This window comes from Glycine max, chromosome 10 (assembly GCF_000004515.6).
Source record: "Glycine max cultivar Williams 82 chromosome 10, Glycine_max_v4.0, whole genome shotgun sequence".
NCBI classification, from domain to species: Eukaryota; Viridiplantae; Streptophyta; class Magnoliopsida; order Fabales; family Fabaceae; genus Glycine; species Glycine max.
In genome coordinates, this window is record NC_038246.2 from 37,715,540 (window position 1) to 37,741,056 (window position 25,517).

Here is a 25,517-nt window from a genome sequence, read left to right on the forward strand (position 1 = left end):
TTTATGCGCCAGAGGTTATGCCATAGAAAAATGAAAATTTCACAGTATTGAAACGTTGGTTTTGACCTTACACTCGTTTATTGGACTTGGTTGAAACGATGGCATTTGTCATATTTTTATTTTAAATCTTCATTTGTCACACTTCATTTTGGATCTTTGCATTCTTGGACGTGGTTGAATAGGATGAAATTATGTTTCATAACAAAGTACACTCAAAATCATTGATTAAAAAGTTCAGGATCGAGAATCATGATAAAACCAAATACATATATAACAAAGTATAAAGTTAATTACAATAAAATCAACAAAAACAATTGATTTTCAAATTAAGGACCATTATTGCAGTACTCCTTTCACTTTAGAGCCAATTCTTTTATTTTAATGGTCTATTTTCAATTAACGCACTTTTGATTACTATTTATTTTACAACAACTTTAGATATAGAGATAATTATAACAAGTATTTGTTCAATAGTAATTATTAAAATAAAATTCTAATTTTAATTCGATAATAGTAATAGCAAGTTATGAAAGACCGAAAGTTATGTCCGGTCTTGCTACTGAATCAAACCTTAAGGCTTAAACATAAGATCCGAAACGCGCATGCTGAAATTAAAACCTGAAAAAAGCCCGGCAAACACTGTTTGTTCACTGTCTATAAATATATCCCTCTTCTTCCTTCTTCTCTCCTTAGTATTATTATGAACCTTCCCACATTTCTCTATTTTCTAGTATTTGGCACATAGTGCATTGTTTGGGCCATTATTAATCAACCAAGGAAAAACACCACCTTTTGGCTTCTTCTGCTGTTCCAACTGTGCATTTTGTGTGCTGTTTCTTTCACAAACAAGCAGCAACAGCAGCCAGAATGAGAATGGGGAACCTCTTCTGGCTTGGCATTGTTGCAGCACTTGTTTTCAGCTTCTGGGTTGATTCCTTTTCTGCCTATGAATATCACCACTTCAATGAAACCGAGTTCTCTTTGTTGGAGTCTCAAGAACAGGTACATTCATCCCTCCTTGGGAGAACTTCTCTCATGGTTGGACTCACAGTTATTCAAAGTGCTGCTGGCAAAGGAGCAGGTACAGTATAACTCCACCCTCTTTGTTTTTTCATCTCATGAATGCGAGTTTGTGAAGCAGATTTGATTAGTTGTTCTGATTTTTGTTTTAGTAAGATCCATTGCTATTTAGAAAGTAGTTCATCTAATTAAAAATTGCTTGAAAGTCTTGTTGCATGTCAATTAATTTTTAAAAAATGACTAAAAATATGAAGGCATGTACTCAGAAACTAAAGCATTTACAGAGCCTATGCGGGCTGATATTAGTTGTTAAGGATCTGGTACAAATTCCCACCTTTTCCATCAGTGTGGGTTTGAATCCGTGATGTCACTTTCTCCACTTGGTGGACAACCTTCTCTGGGAGATCCCTTAACACCTAGGGGCTAGTTGAGTAGCTGCAGCATGGCAGAATTGCTTATGGAGTTACGGTTTGAACTTGTGCAGTAATCTTCTAAGTGAATCTGTCATTGGCGTCCTGTCTAGTAGTTTTCCAACACTTTTATCAACTAAAGAAAGCATATATAGAGCCTTATTTTTGGGTGATAGATAAGAATTTGTAGCCCTTTAATTTAGCTAAATATATTTCTTTTCTTTCGTTGTCGCAGTTTGCTTGGATGGAACATTGCCTGCTTATCATTTGCATCGGGGATATGGATCAGGAGCAAACAGCTGGATCGTTAATTTAGAGGTATCACATGAATATGATCTTTCAAATTGATCTGTAGCACGTGCTTCTATTTATATCTTCTTAATAGATTTAGATTTGTATACCGAAATAATATACCATGCAAGTTTAATTGTGTAAAGATTAATGAGTAAGCATTTCTAGTGTAAGTAATGTTGGAATTGACTTTTATTGTGTGTGTGAAAAGATAATGATTGAAAATACTCAGATAAATTATTTGGGATCTGAACATGTCATGTATGGTTGTTTCCAAGTGTTGATGAAGCTACTTCCCTTTTGTGCTATAAAAAATTCTGTTGGTATTTAAGTGTAAATCCTGTGGCAGGGAGGTGGGTGGTGTAATGACGTTAGATCATGTGTTTATCGCAAGAAAACACGGCGTGGGTCATCAACATTCATGGAAAAACAGATACCTTTTACTGGAATATTAAGCAATAATGTTGAAGATAATCCAGGTTTTCATTCAATTTAATTACCTGAACTATTCTATTTATGCTTTCTCCATCCCCAGCCCCTATTTCCTCATGTTGTTTCCTTATGGTTGCAGATTTTTTCAACTGGAACAGAGTGAAAATTCGTTATTGTGACGGTGCCTCTTTTGCTGGGGATGGTGAAGATAAGGTAGATTTTGATGTCTTGGAGTTATTGAAAATTGAAACGGTGTTTAATTCTGTGGAGGCTGACAAGAAGATGAAATAAAAAAAAAACTAAAAGAAACGTAGTTAGCTTACAATATTAGTGTAGTATCTGCAATAGCATTCGTTGCAGTATATAGATTTGATTTGATAATAGGAGAATATACAAATACCTCTGCTTAACTCTTATTTCTTATCTTGCTTTTTTTTTTTTTTTTGAAACTTTGAATTGCAACATGTCTTAATGAACTTTGCCGACTTCCAACTTTCTTCATTCAGTTTTGATAATAGTAACATCTTTCTTCTAATGTTAGCTGTAGATACATCTATTTTTTGGTTACCAGTTAGGTGTAGATAATCACAATTTTAACATATAAAAAACTGAGGCATGATGTTGATGACACTTCACGCACTTAATTTTACATTGGACAATACTTACTGGCAAATATTATCTGTTGAGACAGGCTGCGCAACTGCAATTTAGAGGACAGCGTATTTGGTCGGCAGCAATCGAAGATTTGATGTCAAAGGGAATGCGATTTGCCAGGCAGGTTGTACACACATATGCACACATACATTGCTACTTATATAATCTTTGTTCTCACGTTAGATACTACTATTTTTGCTTCAGGCTCTTCTTTCTGGATGCTCGGCTGGTGGTTTGGCTACTATTATACACTGTGATGAATTCAGAGGTTTTTTCCCACAGACTACGAAAGTGAAGTGTCTTAGTGATGCAGGATTATTTCTTGATGCGTATGTGACTAACTGCAGAATTTCATTCCATGAATGCCGTTTCCATCATTACCACAGGATTTTTGGTCCTTAAATTTTTTGTTAATTCTATTACAGGATTGATGTCTCCAGGGGACATACCATCAGGAATTTTTTCAGTGGTGTCGTAAGGCTACAGGTACCACAGTTTTTTTGAGGCCACCAATTTCTTTAAGTATGAAAGCAAAATAACATTTCCTATTTCATGGTCATCGTGATAATTGACTAATAGTATTTGGTTCAACTATTTCAAATAAGCTAATGTGAAATAAAATGTCATTTTTACTCAAACTCCATGCTGGATACTGCTGTTCTAATCATGGATCTTCACAAGGTTTTTCACCAAATCTCAGTAGGAACTTATATTGTTTGGAGTTAAATTGAATTCTGAAAAACTTTGTTTAATATGAAATGAGGATCTGCTACATGCCAATTAGCTTGTATGGTTTGAAACTTGTCCATTTTGACATGATTATAAGTTTATAGCTCTTACAGCTTGATAAATATTTTGTCCATCCATTGCAGGGAGTGCAAAAGAATCTGCCACACATTTGTACTAGTCACCTTGATCCCACTTCGGTAATGATAAATATCTTTTATTTTGAAAATTTAGAAAAATCAGTTTCATTTGAATGAATGTGCGAAGATTTGATGCTCCATAATTGTTACTTGCTCTGAGTTTGGCTTTTAGTGATGTATCTTTTACCCCTCTTTCAGTGCTTCTTCCCTCAGAATTTGATTGCTGGTATTAGAACCCCGCTATTCATTCTTAATACTGCCTATGACTCATGGCAGGTAAATGTCGGATTTTGTCACCTGGTTGGCTTAATTCCCGATAAATCTTGCATTAAATCAATTGTAGACATATTATACTTAAACAAATATTTTCTGTTTATCATCAGGTCCAATCAAGCTTAGCTCCTTCATCAGCAGATCCCCATGGCTTTTGGCATGATTGCAGATTAAATCATGCTAAATGTACTTCTTCACAAATCCAATATTTGCAAGGTGGTTTGACGTATGAGATATAGCTTTCACTAGAAGTACAAAAATATCTTCAGTAAATTAGTGTAACAAGTCATTTCCCTGTATCTAATACAGGATTCAGGAATCAAATGCTGAATGCTATTAAAGGCTTCTCAAGATCACGTCAGAATGGATTGTTCATAAATTCATGTTTTGCTCACTGCCAATCTGAGAGGCAGGATACATGGTTTGCTGACAACTCTCCTGTCATTGGGAACAAGGTGGGTCTTTCATCATGTCTCTAATGCAGTTTTAGTTAAGAATATCGCATCTTGGTATGTGGAGGAGTTTGTATACTAGATTGAGCTTATAATTACTTAATGATTATATGATTTTTGCCATAGGATATTCACCTTGATAAAAATTCTAGGAAATTGTAAATGCATGCTTTGTTTATTGGCCATATATGCTTGCTTATGGAATCTGCTTTTTAATGGGGTTTGATTGCCAATATTTCATCCTTCTGCTCTGAGGTAGAATAGGCTTCCAGTTAGATATTTGATATATAAAGTATTAATTGCATTGAAGTACTTTTGTTTTCTTTATTTATTCTTGTTCCTCCGCCATGGATCCACGACATTGTTGTTTGAAACAATGGCAATATTCCATTTCATGATATGTGCTTATTGGGAAAGAAAGAAAGAACCTCTCAAAAAAAAGAAAGAAAGAAAGAAAAGGAATAAAAAAGTTTAAGCCTTGCATTGTGCAACTTAAGCATTGTGGTCTGTTAGTCTGTTACTATTATCAGTATAAGTAGTAAGCTCACATCAAAGTCAATCATAACATAGTAGATTATCCAGTGGTGGTTCTATAATCTTCCATGTCAGTGCTATTTAAAACCTAATCGTGTTCTCGGACTCTATCTTTGATCTCTGAAGCTAGTATTTGTAATTTTCTTATGCTTCCCTTTTAAATTTTAAGATCTTCCTGTCTAAGTCTAAACTATATGCACTTATGCAGGCAATTGCTCTTTCTGTTGGAGACTGGTATTTCGACCGAGCAGTTGTTAAGGCCATTGATTGTCCTTACCCTTGTGATAATACATGCCACCATCTTGTCTTCAGATGAGCCAAATCTCGTCAATCTCCACCATTTCCCTCATCTCATTCATTTGGATCTATTATTACTTGCGATTAGGAAATATGCTATTCAATTGGGAGGAATGCTAGTAATACATTTTTTTGACACATTTTTCTTAACACATTTTATTATTAGGTGAAATTCATGCAAAAGACTTACTAAATTATGCAGGTCTCATTCCATCTTTGGTGGGACTAGTATGAAATTCACCAAATGACAGTGTGTCAAGAAGAAAACGTTAAAAAGTGTGAGCATTTTCTCGTTTAGTTTATGATCAGACAATAAATGGTTGTTTGAAGTGCAAAATTAATAAGCCTTTTCCATTATTTAGTAAATTGGTGGGAGTGATTTTCATGTATAGATTACTTAGTTGGGAAAGCTGAGGCAAATGCCTTTGGTTTTTTGCAAAGATTGGGAGAGGTAAAAGACTATTAGAATATACACACTGTAATGGAGTAAGCATTGGCAGTATTTGGATGAGATAATCTCAATCTCCTTCCTTTTCATTTTGGAATGAAAAATAGATTATTTAATTATCAATGGTTCTTATATACACTGATGACTTGAATAATGTTTCATTATTTATTGTCCAGGCCTGAAATGCTTTCCTCAATTTTAATATTGATGAGGACTGTAGGATGATTTTTTTATGTTATAATATTTCCCTTGTTTTGCAATTATCAATGTCAAGTTTTCACATTTATCTAACTCTGTTTTATTTATTTATTTTTGTACATAGAAAATTATTGCTTTAAAGGAAATTATTACTTATACCTATTCAATTTATTTTTATTTTTTTGTTGCCATCTCCAACATAGCTACGCCACCACATACAAACATGATTTGCTAGCAATTTTAGTTTATATGAAACATAGAAGGAGTGTCCGCAACATATATTAGATTAATTTTGAACAAAAGTCATTCAATCCAATCCTATTAATGTGTTATTTTAACATGCAATCACTTCAGTTTTAAATTGGATTTTTTATAAAGTAGTTAATTAACCTTAAAAATGAATATAATAAGAATCAATTCAAAAGATCAAATATCTAATTTCATATGTTAATTACTGTAAACCTAAAGATAATAATATATCTCAGATAGCATTGGTTGTTGGAAAGGACACAACTACCGAAATTTTGCCAAATTATTCATAGATATTTATTTATTTGTATAATGCTGCCGAGGTCGAATCTGTGATTCAGAAGATGATGATTGTAAGGAAGTAGCATCAGGAAAGGTTCCTTTGCTTGCTCAAGGTACTAAAAAAACAAGAGTCAAAATTGATGGACTTCAAAAGCTACATGCATACTTGGATGAGTTAGCTAGCGATGACTATCAAGGAACTTAGTTGGAAGCAGTTAGATACATTGATTTGCTGTTTAAAGAGGTGATGGGCATTGATGTGGGATTGATTGTCGTTTAACTATCTGTTTCCTTTAAAATTTTGGCTTTGTAAACTTCGTTTATCACCTTAAACAGAGAACAAGGGAAGTATAATTTTTTCTTTCGGTTGTCTAGACCATATTTAAGTAACCTGAAAGTTGAGTGTGTTAAGATGAGATCTCTGTTGAGATTTTTTTGTGGATTATTTAATAATAGATTAATTTTAAATTTTTAAATAATACTACTAATTTTGAAAATTAATAAAAATGTGAGGACTGAAATCTCTCGAATACTACATCATGGAAATCAAAAGTGCAATGTAGGAATTAAAAAAAAAAAAAAAACTATAAACTAGGAAGATAAATTTGTTTACTAAACACTTCTATTTCAATCAAATAAAATATAAATTAATCAACTAAAGTTATAAATTAGTTAAAAGAATGATACTTACTAGTTAGTAACATTGAGAATTTTGACTTTTCTTTAACAGGTGTTTATTTAGAGTCAACAGAGAGTATTTTTTACAGTATTAACCCCGTACAAGTTGGTTTTGTACAAAGCTCACACTTAACCACTAGAGTCTAGAATTACGCATGGCAGCTTGGAATCCTCTTTTTCCATTGGGTTAGGATAGTTGAGTTGGGCCTTGTTAGTTATGGTCCATATTGGTCACCAACATTTGGGATATGCTAGGTGCACCCAGCAATATTGCTGGTGCACCCAGCAATTCAATGAAAGGTCAATTTTGCCCTTCAGTTAAAAATATAAAAAGCATTTCTTTTCTTCCCGGAAGCATTCTCTCTTTTTCTCACTGTGGCTCTTCCGCAAAAAGCTTCTTCTCTTCTCTCTTCCCCGACAAGCTTCTTCTCCGCGAGCTTCTCCGACAGCCCTTGGACCCATTTGCTTCGAGGTAGGTGGCCTTCTTCTTAGCTTTGGTTTTGTTATGCACTACATTAGGGTAGGTTAGTGTAACGTTAGGTTAGTGGAACCTTAGGGTAGAAGACGAAACCTAGGGTAGAAGACGAGAGGGGAGAAGACGAGAGGACGCCGGAAAAAATGGCGGAAATCGCTGACGGAGGAGTCTTCCGGAAGACCCCTTAGGGGTTCTTCCGGAAGTTCCGGAAGAACGTTTTCCGGAAAGTTTCCGGAAGAAGTGTTCTTCCGGAAGTAACCAAACGTCTTCCGGAAGAACACTTCTTCCGGAAGACTTCCGGAAAACGTCTTCCGGGAACTTTCCGGAAGAAGTGGTTCATCCGGAAGAATTCCGGAAGACTCGCACTTCCGGAAGAAGTTTCAAACTTCCGGAAGACCTTTACGGAAGAACCCTTCTTCCGGAGTGTTTCCGGAAGAACCACTTCTTCCGGAAGTGGTTTTTTTGTTTTTTTTGTGTGTTTTTTTTTTTAAATTTTTTTTAAACAGAAATTGTTTTGTTTTTTTTAAATGAATTATTTTATTTATTTTGGTTATTTTGTTTTTTAGATTTTATGAACAATGAAGTTTGGGTTTTTGATGTCATATTTTTTTTATAATTTAAATTGTGTATTTTTACTAAATATTAATTTGTAAATTAATTTTTTTTTATAAAAGTAGTTGTGTTTGTTTTTGTTTATTGTTTTTTTTTAAATTAGTGTTTTTTCTTTAAAAATGAAGTTGTCTATTTTTATAATTAAAGTTGTGTGTTTTGGAAGTTTTATAAAAATACTAATTTTTTATAATTAATTAGTTTATTTTATTATAAATGAAGTATTTTATTTACTAAAAAAATTGTGGATGTTTACTAAATAATTTTTTTTTTACATTAGTTGTTTAATTTTTTTTAAAAATTAAGTTGTGGATGTTTAGTAATGAATTATTTTTATATTAGTTGTGTTTTTTTTTTTTTTTATAAATGAAGTTGTTTAATTTTTTTTTAAAAAAATTAAGTTGTGCATGTTTATTAATAATTTTATTTTACATTAGTTGTTTTTTTTTTATATAAATGAAGTTGTTTATTTTTTTTTAAAAAAAATTAAGTTGTGCATGTTTATTAATAATTTTATTTTACATTAGTTGTTTTTTTTATATAAATGAAGTTGTTTAATTTTTTTTTTTAAAATTAGGTCGTGTATGTGTGAAAATGATTTGATTTAAGTTAGTCTTATTTGTTTATAAATAAAGTTGATTTTTTATAAAGAAAATTGTGTATATTTTGACCGAAAAAAAAACGTGTTCGACATGATTTACAGATCATGGCCAGAACACGAGGTTTAGGTCGTGCCATAGGTAGATTTGTAGGCAGAGATAGAGCTGCTGGCGAGGATGCTGGCGATGTTCCCGAGAGGCGTAGGCCTACTGCCTCAGCCCGTAGGCTACGCGTTCATCAGATGACTACGGAGGGACGTGATATGGCTGAGGACGTCGCTGACATGACTGATGATGTCCCTGAGCAGCCTACGGAGGCACCTGAGATGCGTGCGGACGCACAGGGTGCTGATAGTGGTGAGGGGTCAGATGGTGATGATGCTGCAGAGGGATTCCCTGGTGGTCCACGTGACCCGTCAGTGCTCACATCATTTGCCGAGCATGTTGCACATGCCGTGTGGAGTGGACAGGTATTTTAATTTGTTAATTATTTGTCATTGTTTATTTATTTGTTTATGATTAATTTTTTTTTAATAATTGTATAATTTGTACTTCAAATCAGGAACGTCCTGATTTGAAGTTAGTGTCACATGGGAGGAAGCTGACACTGATTGGGAGGCCAGTGCCTGAGATTGAAGGCCTGGTGGCTGCCACAGGATTAAGTCCACTGATAGATTGTTCAGTTATTACTGGCGATCCTGGACTTATAGATTGTACGTACCACTCCTTTCACACCCAATTAACACAAATGAACTTCTTCCTCTGCTACCGGTCTCTGTGTCAGATCTCATAATCACTGCAACAAATCCATTTTCATGGGCAACTGTTCGAGCCCATTGCAAAACATCATCTCGAGTAGTGAATACCTACAACGCAACCCTAACACATTAATTTTCGTACAAACCATCAATTCAACCAATGACTCAAATTATCTATGATTACCTGAGATGTATTAAAAGCATTTGAACAATCGACATGTCGTTCATTCACTCCACATTCTTCTTGATTATCATAATCATAATCCATATCAACTTCGTGTGACATCGCAAAGTCATACCTCCATTGATCTTCGTCCATCTTAAGGACATATGCATCATACACAAGTACATTCAAATTATCATATAACCACATCCAAAAATTTACTACACCTTAAATAACAAACATATTAATAGGACATATGCATCATACACGACTATATTAAAATTATCACTATATTCTAAATTTATAACTACATTATTTACTTAAACTAAACTTATCACTATAATAAACAACTAATAAAACATTTTTGTACCATTATACATTTAAGTTACCTAAATCATTTAATATTATACCATTATACCTAATTAAATCAATAATCCACAACATATATAAACCAGAAATAAAAAAAAATTATAAAACAGAAATATATATACCATTATAAAACAAAAAAAATTATAATCCACAATATATATCATTATACCTAATTAAACCAATAATTCATTATTAACTAACAGAAATATATATAAAACAGAAATTAAAAAAATTATAAAACAGAAATTAAAAAAATTATAAAACAGAAATTAATAAATTAGTAATAATTTAACATTCCGGAAGAAGGTCTTCCGGAAGTGGTCATTCCGGACCTTCCTCCTTCTGTGCCTAAAATTTCTTCCGGATACATTTTTTACTGTTTTTCTTCTCTAAAAGCTAACCGGAAAACGAAATAAACGCGTACCTCCGACAAAATAGGAACAACAGCCACTAATAAAACTTCAAATACGGAACACGGGACCACCAAATCTTCAAATACTTCACTTCACTGAACCACCAACAGACTGCTGAAGGGACCACCACCGAAACAACAGCAAACGGAAGAAGAAACAAAGCAAACGGAAGAAGAAAGAAAGAAAGCGCAGTAAAACACAGTCTGAAGACGTTAATTTAAAGAAATTTACACAAGGGCAAAATCGTCATTACGTACGCATTAAAAAAAAAAAAAACTTCCGGAAGAAGCTTCTTCCGGAAGTCTTCCGGAAGAAGCTTCTTCCGGAAGACACTGGAATTCTTCCGGAAGAAGCTTCTTCCGGAAACATTCCGGATGACGTTCTTCCGGAAGTTGTCTGTGAGTTTTTCCGGAAGAATAATTGCTGAAGGGCAGTTTCGCCACTTCACTGTTTGCTGGGTGCCCCAGCAATAATGCTGGGTGCACGTAGCAACTCCCCCAACATTTCCTAATCCAAACAAGAGTGCTGCTAGGTGCACCTAGCATTATTGCTGGTGCACCCAGCAATTAAGAGGAAAAGACAAATGTACCCCTGGGCTAATTAATTTAAAAAAAAAACTGTTCATTTCTACCATTTTTGCTTCTTCGCCATTTCTGCTTCTTCTACTTCTTCCTCGCCATTCCTGCTTCTTCGTGACCTTCCAATCCTTCTTCTCCTCTCGAAAAAGCTTAGCTGCGTCTTCTTCGTGACCTTCGCTGGTCTTCTTTGTGACCTTCCAATCGCGTGCTTCGTTCGTCTTCTTCTTCGTGGGTGTTGACGGTGGTGTTGCTGCATCCTCGCGTCAGCATTGTCGAGGTAAGTTCCTCTTCGTCTTTGTCTCCGCCATGGGTGTTGACAGGGAAGGTTACGGATCAACTTGATTCATAAGCTTTTCTGGATCAACATGATCCGAAAATCTTACGGATCAACTTGATTCGCAAGATTTGTAAACACAATTTCCGGATCAACATGATCCGAAAAATTTTACGGATCAACTTGATCCGGAAATTGTGTTTACACCTTTTCTTTATTACGGATCAACTTGATCCGTAAGTAGTGTAGAACCAGCTTACGGATCATGTTGATCCGGAAGTTGTCTAGAATTGCATTTTTAAAATTGCTAACTCTGAATTTTGTGTGTTTTTGATTCTGAAATTTGTAGCTTACTTCATCAAGGCTATTTCTTTAATACAAGGTCTTCGTTTGAACTCTGAACAAGGTGAATACTTTATATATTTGACGAATTTTTTTTTCAACGTTTAGCATTACTTTGGTAGAATAGTAAATATTGGTTGTAATTTGGATCATTCTTATTAGATTGTTGTTACAATTTGTTTTGACCTTAGTCACAATTTGGTTGTAAATAATGACATGTTGACATATAGATAGATAAATAGTATTGATTGATTAGCATGAATTATGATTATATATAGATATATCCTCTTTTAGGGAATTATCCAAATAGTATATATTGATTAACATGAATTATGATTATATTGACATGTAAATAGTCAATGTTACATTCAACCATGTTCTCCTCCAGTAACCAATAATTCAAGAAAACGACTTAAGACTTCACTCATCCACTGAAGCTTATGAGGGTACACGCAGATAAGCAACCAAGGTTTCAGCATCCCTTCTAAATTCCAATCACGCAGAGAAGCAACCAAGGACTAACTTACATAGATCTACATCTACTCAATTTCTACTAAAGAACAATCATATCCAAATAGTATATATTGATTAGCGTGAATTATGATTATATTGAGATGTTGACACCTAGTGCTTGTATGAATTATGATTATAGATAAATAGTATTGATTGATTAGCATGAATTACTTCATTTAAAAAATTCCAAAAGATACCTTGTGCTTGTATGAAATTATCCAAATATTCCAAACCATCAATACCTAGTGCTTGTATGAAATTATCCAAATATTTCAAACCATCAATACCTAGTGCTTGTATGAAATTATCCAAATATTCCAAACCATCAATACCTAGTGCTTGTATGACACCAACGTCCTTAATTAATATAAAAACACTAATCCACATGGTTGGCCCTAGAAATTTTTATTACTATTGTGGCAGACTATTGTGGTTACACTAATCCTTTAAATGATGATTTTAACAAATTTTGCATTCCTTTATACTTCAATTCAGGAGCGTCCTGAATTGAAGCTATCATCTCATGGGAGGAAGGTCCACAGTTTAGGCAGGCCTGTCCCTGTCATTGAGGGACTTATTGCTGGTACAGGACTAAGTCCTCTGATCGCGTGTTCGGTAGACACCGGCGATCAGGGACTTTTGTCCGCGTTTGTGGAGCGGTGGCACCGGGAGACTTCTAGTTTCCATCTCCCGGTGGGAGAGCTCACCATCACGCTGGATGACGTCTCCTCGCTTCTCCATCTGCCTGTGATTGGAGACTTACACGCCTTTCAGCCCTTGCACGTGGACGATGTGGTTCAGATGCTGGTCGACTTATTGATTGTCTCTACAAAGTCTGCCAGGGCTGAGACAGCCCAGTGTCGTGGACCGTACGTACGCCTGCAGTGGGTACGTGATATATATGAGCGTCGATGCCAGACAGGTCATTGGACAGCTGCGGCTCGCGCATATCTTCTCCATCTTCTGGGTTGCATTCTGTTTGCTAACAAGAGTGCAACCAATGTGCATGTTGTCTACTTGGAGGCCCTTCGTGACCTCAGTATGACAGAGAGGTACGCCTAGGGAGTGGCTGCTCTGGTTCATATGTACGACCAGCTGAACGATGCATCTATGAGCCACAGTCGACAGCTTGGCAGTTACATCACACTGCTGCAGGTAACAAATATGTTTTTCATTCATTCAGGCTCAACAATGTTCAACTTTAAATTTTGTTACACTTTCATTATTAATGTTTATAATTTTAATGTTACATCTGTAGTGCTAGATTTACGAGCACTTTCCCTCGGTCGCGGAGTCCACCGCTGATCAGGACTACGACGAGGCTTCCTCGCGTGCGTGCAGGTGGATTGCGACGAAGAAGACCGTGAAGAGCATTCGCACGCCGGCGTACAAGGAGCACCTAGACCGACTCTGGATTCCGGATGTCTGTTGGATCCCTTATGGGGAGCATCGGGAGGTCCGGGACTTCCACGTTAGATCATGCTATTCCGGTCTCTTGCGTTGGGGGCCTATTGCTATTTATTATCGACCGGAGGGTCGTGCGGCAGTTTGGCTACACACAGACCATTCCTGCTCCTCCTGTCGATTCATGGGTCTCGTATGATGATATACACGACAGGTGGATGCACTACGAGGATCATATCGTTCCAGCAGGTGAGGTGTGCGTTGTGCTAGGGGTGTGTTCCAGTGACTACATGGACTGGTTCTTCTGCATCTCCCATCCTCTTATGACACCAGGCCACGCATCAGATCCTCTGCCTCATGGTCACGCCCCGCAGCCCCGAGTCGTCCATCAGGCCCCACAGACGGATATCCCTCACGTGCCGGAGCCAGGAGCATCGTCGACATCTGTGGAGGAGCCTAGACATGCAGTGGTAAGTAATACTAATAATTTACGTCATTTACCTCAATATTTGCATAATAATTTGTGTAATCAGTTTGTTTTGTATGTAACAGGAAATTTGTGATGACATTGCTAAGAGGTTGGAGCGCCATCTGAGTCTAGGGGTGGTCACGCCTGGCTCATCGACACATGAGGTGATCGAAGAATGCCTCAGGTTGGCCAGGAGTGTGACACAGGACCATCTAGTATATGTTAGGTCTAGACGCAGGCGGCGCACAAATCAGGCGTAGTTTATTTACATATTTTCTATTGATATTCCATGTATATACAGATATTGTACATGAACCCATTTCATGAGTAGTGTTGGTTTTATTTATTTTCATTAGTAATGTTAGTTTTATTTATTTCCATTGATTGTGTATTCCATTTGTGTCTATATACACACGTGTTATTAAAATGGTCTAGTTAACTTAATTATAATATATGTAAAATATTATAAATGGTCTAGTTAACTTAGTTTACCAACTAATAAAAAATAATTTTAAATATAACTTTAAATATAATTTAAATAAAGAAGTTGAAGGGTGTAGAAAAAAATAAATTAAACAAAAAATGGACATCATGAGTAGAAAAAAATTAAACAAAAAATGGACATAAAAAATAAATTAATTATAAAAATAAAAAATAAATTAGTGATGATAATATTAATTTACTAAAATTATTATTATCTTTTATGTATTTATTGATTTTTATTAATATGTATAAAATAACCTTAAACAATAATTATAATGGGACTGAGTAAGTATTTTAATATCTTCTTCTAAACAAATTTATTCTAAAAAAATATATTAAAAAATTAATTATTTATAATAAATCAATATTTATAAATATATTATAATAAATAAAATAAATAAATATATTAAATTATATTATAAATAATGAAATAAATATCTTTATAAATTTTATTATAAAATAAATATCTTTAAATATGTTGTATAATTAATAAATTATTATTTTTCCTCTTACGGATCAAGTTGATCCGTAAGAGGAAAAATAAGCAAGGGCAATTTTGCCATTTTTTTAGAATGCTGGGTGCACCTAGCAACACTCTCCAAACAAAGCAATAATGACTACAAGTGTAAGCGGAGTCGCGAGTTTGGGTTGAATTTGATCTAATCTATGATTCAACCCAATTAAATTTAAATAGATTGATTTGGGTTGATTTTCTAAAAGAAAAATGAAATCTAACCTAAATCAATCGGTTTATAAACGATTTGAGTTAGATTGAATCAACATATCAAAACATTTAATTTTATTTGTTCTTTAAATGAATTAGACACAATTGTTTCTTGTCAAATTTTTTATTAAAAAGAATTTTTTTTTATGCTACCACACTCCACTCCACTCCATTGATATAACACCTCATTTTTCGTAAAATAAATAAAAAGAGTTTTATTTAAAACTTAATAAAGTTTTTATAAATTAAATACATGAGAGGAAATAGTTTTTGTTAATTAAAATAAGGGTCTCATAGTATTAGAAAATAAATAGAGTAAAATGATATTTTAGAAAATAAAATGATGTTTTAATTGGTTATTTATTTAATAAAAGAGTAAAATAAAATTCATTTTTTATAAAATAATAAAACAAAAAAATAGAGTAAATAATAGGATCAGAGTATTTTTACACTCTCTTTTCCACCCAAATTCATTCTCCCTTCTTCCTCTCCCAAAACCCTATTTTTTTCCAAATACACCCAAATAGAGAGAGAAATGTCCCTCGCTCGGAGATAGTGAAATTGAGGCTCTAATCCATTTTTCTTCTCTCTAACGCTTAGAAACCTTAATAGAACAACTAGAGGAAAAGCTTGAGAAATCTTAGAAAACCACTAGAGACACCGCTATCGCTGTCAGACTAAACACGTGAGCCCACTTAGAGATAAGGGATGAGTTTATCGCAATTGGGGTTAGAAGGAACACAAATAAGGATCCTTAGAGGATCAAATTGAGGTTTATTTTGGGATGTTTATTTTATTGTAATTCTACCTTTATGATTATAATCACGAGATTGTTATGTCTAGAAGCAAGCTTCATGATGATGAATCATGATAATGAATCAAGTTGATTCAAGCAGTTTTGATAATGATAAAGATGATGACAAAAAGGCTAAAGAATGATTTCAAGATTGAGTCAACAAGTTCAAGATCAAGATTAATTTCAAGTTTCATGAGAAGAAATCAAGAAGATTCAAGAATCGAGAGAAGTTTGATTTCAAGATTCAAGAGAAGATGAATTCAAGATTCAAGAGAAGAAATCAAGAAGACTTCACAAGGGAAGTATTGAAAAGATTTTTCAAAAAACAAACATAGCACAATTTTGTTTTTCAAAAGAGTTTTTCTCAAAATTTTCTAAGTTACCAGAGTTTTTACTCTCTGGTAATCGATTACCAGTTTCCTGTAATCGATTACCAGTGACAAAGTTTGATTTCAAAAGCTTTTAACTGAATTTGCAACGTTCCAATTGATTTTTAAATGGTGTAATTGATTACAATATATTGATAATCAATTACCAGTGTATCTGAACGTTGAAATTCAAATTCAATTGTGAAGAGTTACATCTTTTCATAAAAGCTTTGTGTAATCGATTACATGGTCTTGGTAATCGATTACCAGTGACAAGTTTTAAATAAAAATCAAGATATGTAACTCTTCCAATGGTTTTCAGGTTTTTCTTAAGGTTATAACTCTTCCAATAGTTTTTCTTGACCAGACATGAAGAGTATATAAAAGCAAGACCTTGACTTGCATTTCAATAACTTTTAAGATATACTTTTACAACCTTTGAATCTCTTTGAACATCTTTTTGAACTTCTTCTTCTTCTTCTTCCTTTGCCAAAATCTTTCTGAGTTTTCTGGTTTCCAAACCTTGTTCTTTCACAGAAAACCAAAGTGTGTTATATCTTTTCATTCTCTTCTCCCTTTGCCAAAAAGAATTTGCCAAGGACTAACCGCCTGAATTCTTTTTGTGTCTCTCTTCTCCCTTTTCCAAAAGAATGAAAGACTAACCGCCTGAATTCTTTTGTGTCTCCCTTCTCCCTTTTCAAAGAATTCAAAACGACACAGTCTGAGAATTCTTTTGATTCTTCCCTTTCCCTTAAACAAAAGATTTCAAAGGACTAACCTCCTGAGATATCTTTTGTTTCCCCTACACAAATTTTCAAAGGACTAACCGCCTGAGAACATTGTCTTAACACATTGGAGGGTACATCATTTGTGGTACAAGTAGAGGGTACATCTACTTGGATTGTTGTAACTGAGAACAAGAGAGGGTACATCTCTTGTGGATCAGTTCAAGTGGAGGATACATCTACTTGGTTGTTCAAAGAGAACAAGGGAGGGTACATCCCTTGTGGATCTTTGCTTGTAAAGGTTTTTACAAGGTTGAAAATAAATCTCAAGGACCGCAGGTCGCTTGGGGACTGGATATAGGCACGGGTTATTGCCGAACCAGTGTAAAACTCTTGTGTTTGTCTTCTTTTTCCCTGTACTCTTTAATTTCCACTGTGCACTTTAATTATCGCTTTTACTTTTGGTTAAGTTTCTATTTTTGTTCTTTACTTTCTTAACATTATAGTAAAAGCCTAACTGAATTTAGTAACATTAAGAAGGATAGATTTTTAATTAGTAAAGGTTCATTAATAATTAATTCAACCCCTCCCCCTTCTTAATTATTCCGAGGCCACTTGATCCAACATTATGTTTGACGGCCTAATTGATGCCATAATGCGAATTGGTTGATAAAATTGAGTGCTCTTAGTGTTTTCGTGTTTTTGAACCTATGATTTTAATTCATTTGATTTGATATGATTATGTGAACTTGTTTGAGCAGTTTTACTCCCCGTGTTGTGAGAAGCATTTAATTTCCATATAATTCGTTTGTGTTTTGGAAAAGATTTACTAGATTAGCATGAGATTAGATTGTTGGAAATGTTCTTTGTCATGTTTTGGTCTCATAAGCTTATTACGTGTTGATGATTGTAACACATATATATGTATATGAATTGTTAAAATAAATTAGGAATTAATAGTTCAAATAATAAAATTAAATTAAAGTAAATTAATATATTAAGATTCAACGATAAATACTTTCAATGCATTTTTAGTTTAATTATTTATTAACTTTTTTTAATTGAAAATAATATATACATGTTTTATGCCATGTAAATATTAATATTGTGTGATGTTTATATGATTCATGAGGCGTGATAACATATTGTGTTGGGATTATAACATTGTGATTGAGATTGTGTGTATGTGATAAATTGAGTATGTGTTGAATTGTAAGATACATGTGTATTGAGATTTTGTATGCATTGATTTGGGAGCTATGAACTATACAATCACACGACTGTAAGACCCTTTAAGGGCGATGAGTATTGTGATGAGATCCACTGTGGGAACCCGATGAGTTGAATCACTTTGAGGCGCGACGAGTTAAAATTATTTTGAGAACAATTGAGGAGTCATGTGTTTTGTGACACCCTCTACCCCATACATATATGTACTAATAATAAAAGAAATAAGAAATCAAACTTAATTAAAAGTTTTTAAAACACATTTAAATACAAGCCTTTCAAAAGGATAAAAGGCTCACATTTACCTTTCTAACATCATAATAAAACTTGTTCAAATAAATAATAAATTCACTTCGGCTCAAAACAAGGTCATCTAAAACTTCATACAATTAATATAGAACCTATACCCTAATGTCACATTCTATTAGAGCATTGTGTTCTCGTGTCCTCTAGCATTAGGTTCTTCATAGTCATCCACTTATTCATCTGCTCCCACGAACACAAGGTTCGAGATCATCACAAAATCCAAACACAAATAACACACTGGGAGTGAGTTATCACATTCCTAACTAATGAAGAGTAACGAGACAACATGTAGGTGTATATATCATAAAAACAAAATAAAACTTACTTAAACATAACTCACATCATTTCACCACTTTGTCACCCAACATCACATCATAACACAACACATCTCATTCATCTTCACAACATTCACGTACTCAAGGATCAACACACAATATCACCAAGTCAATCAATACCGATCAATACACAAGCGTTATGAAACATATACACTAACACTCAATCCTATATGCAATGTGGTACCATGTCAGTGAAAAATCTCGTCGGGCGCCTAGGAGTACATGACAAGACAAACCACACACTAGCAAGTCAAGTCACTTTCACTAGGTAATATCATAGGGAGACCAGTCAAGGTCACAATGTTTTGCAAGAATGCTCCAACCATGTGGGATCCGCACAGGCTTAAAGGAGCACTTAAACCGGGTGACCCCCAAGGCCTACACTCCGAAGAGTCTGTCAGGGCCTCTCCCTCCTAATTTAGGTCCAACCCAAAAAACATTTTAGCACACAGACTTTATCTATGAACTGTACAAACACACGACTCCTCAATTATTCTCAAAATAGTTTTAACTCGTCGTCTTTTAAGGGTCTTAGCATTAACTCGTCGTCCTTAAAGAGTCTTAGCATTAAATCATCGCCTTAAAAGGGACTTAGCATTAACTCGTCACCCTTGAAGGGACTTAGCATTAACTCGTCACCCTTGAAGGGACTTAGCATTAACTCGTCGCCCTTAAAGGGTCTTAGCATTAACTCATCACCCTTAAAGGGTCTTATGGTCGTGTGATTGTACAATTCATAGTTCACAACTCAATGCACACAACATCTCAATGCACATATATATCTCAATCATATACATACTCATTTTATCACTTACACTCGATCTCAATCACAATGGTATAATCTTGATTTAACACGTTATCACACCTCATGAATCATATATACTTTACCTATGAACTATACAATACACACAACTACTCAATTATTTTTCAAAATCATTTTATCTCATCGGGTTCCCACGTGGATTCCATCACAATACTCGTCGCCCTTAAAGGATCTTACAATTGTGTGATTGCACAGTTCATAGCTTACATCTCAATACACATTTATTTAACCATTCATCACAGGTTTAATTTATTACATACTCACAATTTGAATCACCATTTCATAATCTCACTATAACAATTTATACAAAAGGTTTATCACAACATGGACAGTAAAATCCCTCAAATAATTTCACACAATTATATCAAAATCATGGGTTAAAACACAAAACATCAAGAACACTCAAGTTTATCAATTAATTCTTATGAGAACATCAATTGGTACATAAGGACAATAATATTGTATTTATAATTGTAAAGGAAAAATTATAATTTAATAAACACCCCAAAATAAACCCCAATTTAATCCTCTAAGTATTCCTATATATGTTCTCACTAATCCCCAATTATGAATAACTCATTCCTTACCTCTAAGCGGGCTCACGTGTCTTCCGACAGTGATATCGGCATCTCTAGCAATTTCTTGAGATTTCTCAAGTTTCTCCTCTGATTGCTCTTATAAGGTTCCCAAACGTTAGAGAGAACGAGAAGGGATTGAAGCCTCCATTTGTACTGTCTTGGTGCGATTCCATTATCTCCCTCCATGAATATTTTCTCGCAAATCCCAACGGTGAAGGTGTGTAAAATTGAATCTCGAAAAACATATCAAAGTTTCACGACAATCCAACGGTTAACAAATCTGGTTACATATTTTTACCGAGACAGCTTTGGGTTTCTGCGGAAAAGGAAAAGTTACAATACGAATGGTATTGCTCTCATCTCCGACATGCTTCCGAAATTCCCAACGGTGAGAATGCTCGGAGTTGAATTTAAAACATGGTGTTTAAATTTCACAATGATCCAACGGTAAATAAGTCCGAAATCGTTGTTTTTCTGAGATAGGTTTGGTGGTATGTGAAAAAAAAAGAGTTTTGGAAGGAAATGAGGGAAAAACGAAAATGAGGAGAAGAGGAGGCTTGTCAGTTTATCACTATTTATATTTATAATACTCACAACTTATTATTTACTTTATTTATTTATTTTTATTATTTTATAAAAAAGAATTCTATTTTATTTTCTATCAAACGAATAAATAAAATACACTCTTTATTTTCTCTAAAATCATTATTTTAATTAATATAGTTATTTCTTCTTATTTATTTAATTATAAAAATCCTTATCATTTTATAAAATTCTATTTATTTATAAATAACAATATTTTTTAATTTAGTCTACGAAAAAGGAGATGTTACATGTTTTGTATAGTTCATAAATAGAGTTTGTGTATTAAAATGTTTTCTGAGTTGGACCTGAATCAAGAAGGAGAGACCCTGATGAACTCTTCGGAGTCTAGACCTTGGGAGTAAATACACCCGGTTTGAGTGCTCCTCTAAGCATATATTGATCCCATATGGTTGGAGTATTCTCGCAAAATGGAGTGACCCTAACTGGTCTTCCTATGATTTCACCTAGTGAAAGTAACCTGACTTCTAGTGTGTGGTCCATCTTGTCATGTACTCCTAGGTGCCACACGAGATTTTTTATTAACATGGTACCACATTGCATATAAGATTGAGTCTTAGTATATCTGTTGTATAATGCCTATGTAATGATTATTATGACATGTTATGTGATAGTGTGTAATGAATTGTGTAAGTGTGAGATGTGGTATTGTATATGAAATGTGTTGTTTTGAATATGTGATTAATCGTGAAGGCATAGAATGTGATTTGTGATTAAATTCTAGGACAAGTGATGTTACGTGATGAGTGTTGAAAAGATGCGAATTATGCCAAAGTTGAGCCTTGTTATACCTATATTGTTGTTATAATTATATTATTGTTATATTTATAACATAGTTGTATGCGTTCATTTATCTCTATTCGTGGAGAAATGTGATGACTCACTCCCCTTGTGTTGTTTGTATTTGGATCTTGTGATGATCTCAAAACTTATGTTAGTGGGAGCAGATAACTAGGTGGATTGCTTTAAGGAACCTCATGTTGGAGGACGCCGGGACACAATGCTCTGGTAGGATGTGATATTGGGGCATTGATTTTTGTTTTAATTGCATAATGTCCCGAACATGTTATTTTACTATTTATTTCTTTACTTAACTTGAGTTCTTTTGTAAACTTAAACGGTTTTGTTGTGAGTCAAAAATGTTTATAATAAGTCTTATTTGATAACAGTGAAGCGAATGCAAACCTTTTACCTACATGGATTTACTTACGATTTTATTAAATAAAATTGATTCTAATTAGATTCCATATTTTATATTTTTTTTCATTTATATGCATGTTGGGGTAAATGGTGTTACAATTGTCTCCTATCTATCTATCTATCCATGGGGATGAGAAATTAAACATATGATATTCAAGATAAGGAGTTTCAATAAGCATAGTGAGGATAAGTTTCAAACACTTTTTTCTACTAAAACCAATAAGACATTATGAGACATACTCTTTGTAAATAGATTCTAAATATTTTTAGAAGCTCATTTAAAGTGACTTTAATTAATAAAATCCTTATTGCTTTGATCTTGAAGGTTAAAGATGTGTTGATACTTACTCAATTCAAGTCAATAAATCTATGTAATCAATAGTCAATAGTATTTCATTTTTAAAAAATTTAAAAATATATAGTATAATAATAATAATAATAATAATTTAATACAAATTAACAGGTCAGCAGGTTTAGATATTAAAACCCGTGACCTAACCCAAAACTCAACGGATTTGATTGGTTCAGTTCAGGTCTAACTCAAACACAAAAATTACCCAACTCAAACTACTTAGGTTGGTTTGGATCATTTCAGATTCACGGGTGATCTACACCCACTTAAACCCCTAATCATGGGAATTGGGAATGTCCTTAAAATTTTGATATTCTAAAAATACACTTTTCATGAAAACATGATTATATTGACAAAATACACAAAAGAATCATGTTTCCATCGTGTAGGGGATGTCAAAATATAAACATTTGAAACGTGACTTAGTTGTATATTTTGTCAACCAAATCATATTTTGGTTGTCTAATTTTTTTGCACCTCCCTTACATAGTAGAAACACATTTTTGTGGATCAAATACATAATGAAAACATTATTCTATTGTATATTTTGCTCAACAAAAATGAATTTTTGTTGGATTAAATTTTCAAGAATTTTTTTATTAATTATTTGATATAAGTTACTTTGTTTAAAGTAATCAAATTAATAGTGATATAAATTATCTTTTTTAAAAATTGAAATTAAATTAATTAAGATACATTTGACCTTTTTTTAATAGTATTCAGTATTATATAAATTATCTTTTTAATTAAAATTGAGTTAATTAAATAGAGGTTAGCATTTATAAAATTAATAGAATTAATTATCATATGAATGACCTTTATTAATCATAATAATTGAATTAATTCTTATACTAACTTGTGTCATAATTTATTTGATTACAATTAAAAAGGATAACTTGAGTCATCAAATTAAAAAATTTAATTAAAAATTGAGGTAATTAAATCACAAATAATTGCATTACTATTTAAAAAGGTAATGTGTGTCATCTCTTCAAATGATTTGTATCATAATTAATTCAAAAATAATTTTAAAAAATTAACAAAATGGAAACATTGAGTAAGAGGGGTGCAAAAAAAAAAAAACACACAATAAAAATATGATTTTATTGTGTAAACATATTTTTGCTGTGTATTTTGTTGCAACCTTTTTATTTAATGAAATCATGTTTTTTTTTATGAAAAAAGATATTTAGTGAACAATTTTTTTAAAGCATGTGGGGGTGTAAATAGTAAAGTGGAGGTGAGAATAACAATTCCCTAATGACGTTAATAGCCTGAAACACAAAACTATCAAAGATCAATTCACACTCCAGTTTTTTTTTAAAAAGTTACCAATGCATATTAAGATAGACAAAAAATAACATTATCAATAGAAGAGAATTAAAAATAGACTTAATTGTATTTTTTATTCTCAACTTTTTAGTGTTTGACGAGTTTTACTTCAATAAATTAATTTGGTGTATTTTATCTAACTTTTAATAAATTTTTGAATTTTATTTTTTATCATTTATTCATTAATAAACACAAATGTTTGGGGATAAAATTTGCCAAAAAAAATTTGGGTGTAAAATTTGTCAAAAAAAATTTGGGATAAGAAGTGTCAGGAATAAAACGACAAAGGATAAAATTCGAAAGTTTCTTAAAAGTTAAAGGTAAAATTTATCAAATTAATTTATTGAAAATAAAATTCATCAAAAATAAAAAATTAGAGATAAAAATACAATTAAGCCTTAAACATTCAATTTGAAAAAAAAAACATTCTTCAAATAGTAGAAACATTAATTGAGGTAAAGATTAAGAAAAGTTTAAAGGCATCGAAACAAGTGATACAACATCCTATAACAAGTCAATCTTTATTTTTCTTACACAAGTCAATCTTGATTTAAAGCTTACGAGGTATAAATATAGACAAAATTTCTAACAAAAATAAGCACAAATATGAATTATATTTAGTAATAAAAGGAGCGCTTTTACTTTTAAATTATTCCAACGAACTAGTATATTGCATTAATTCAAACTAATAAATCTTTTCTGTTATATAAATGCTCTAACATAATTTATTTGGAAAGCATTTGCTACAATATTAGTGTTATATTTAGCAATTGATGAATGGATTGAATAAATGGTATACTGATAACTCTTAAATATGAGAGGAAAAATATCTTTAAAAATAATTATTTAGCAATTATTTATGCTTAATTGTTAGAAATTGATGTTTTTCTTATTCGTGACTTTTGCATATATGAAAAATGAGAGATTAAAAGTCAAAAAGATGCAGAAAATAGCAAATATTTGAAGAAAAAAAAAGCTCAGCCAAAGACGCGCTCAGGGCACACTCAGCGTGAAAACAAGCATTGATGCTAAGCGAGGAAGAGGCGCGCAAAGCGTGAATACAGGCACCACACTAAGTGAGCAACACGCGCTAAGCACAAATACAGGCAGGCACCTGCACTAAGTAAGCAAGCGTGCTAAGCGCAAACACGCAGACTCAAGTCTACTCCAACAACTATAAAAAGAGAGTCAAGCCAAGGAGAAAAGACACACCGAATCTCAGAGCACTCTAATACACACCCAAAGTTTGAGAACTCTACCTTAGGGAATGCTTTCTTCTCTCTCATCATTTTCTATTCCTTTTTCTATCCCTTCTCCTCCATCAGTTTCTAAACCTCTTTTCAAGTGTAAGACCCCTTATGGCTATGAAAGGCTAAACTCTTAGTTAGGATCAGGCAAGCTTAAAAGGCCAAAAGATGTATTGTACACTTCATATTTATCAATGCAACAAGTGTTTTCTTTCCTATTATCCTTTCTTACTTTTCATTTCATGCATCATTCATCCTTGCATTATTTTGGGAGTTAGGTGCTCAATAGAGGGTAATCCTTAATAGGAATACAAGAAAGGTTTTGTATGCATTAGTTTTAAGAATTAGTTGCTCGACAGAGGGTAATT

General features: G+C 33.2%; 2 protein-coding genes across 2 annotated transcripts; both read left to right on the forward strand.

Moving 5' to 3' along the window:
* Positions 1 to 578: 578 nt before the first annotated feature.
* Positions 579 to 5,800, forward strand: LOC100810716 (pectin acetylesterase 12). Its single transcript, XM_003535958.5, has 12 exons — positions 579 to 1,081; positions 1,666 to 1,748; positions 2,071 to 2,200; positions 2,293 to 2,366; positions 2,845 to 2,931; positions 3,012 to 3,136; positions 3,233 to 3,293; positions 3,680 to 3,733; positions 3,872 to 3,949; positions 4,057 to 4,162; positions 4,256 to 4,401; positions 5,141 to 5,800. Exons 1-12 carry the CDS (start codon positions 868 to 870, stop codon positions 5,246 to 5,248), a joined length of 1,266 nt encoding a protein of 421 aa, XP_003536006.1. The 5' UTR covers positions 579 to 867; the 3' UTR covers positions 5,249 to 5,800.
* Positions 5,801 to 10,844: 5,044 nt separating this feature from the next.
* On the forward strand, positions 10,845 to 13,239 carry LOC121172973 (protein MAIN-LIKE 1-like). Its single transcript, XM_041006210.1, has 2 exons — positions 10,845 to 10,919; positions 12,673 to 13,239. The coding sequence occupies exons 1-2, from the start codon at positions 10,845 to 10,847 to the stop codon at positions 13,237 to 13,239; spliced, it is 642 nt and encodes a 213-aa protein (XP_040862144.1).
* The last annotated feature ends 12,278 nt before the right edge of the window (positions 13,240 to 25,517 follow it).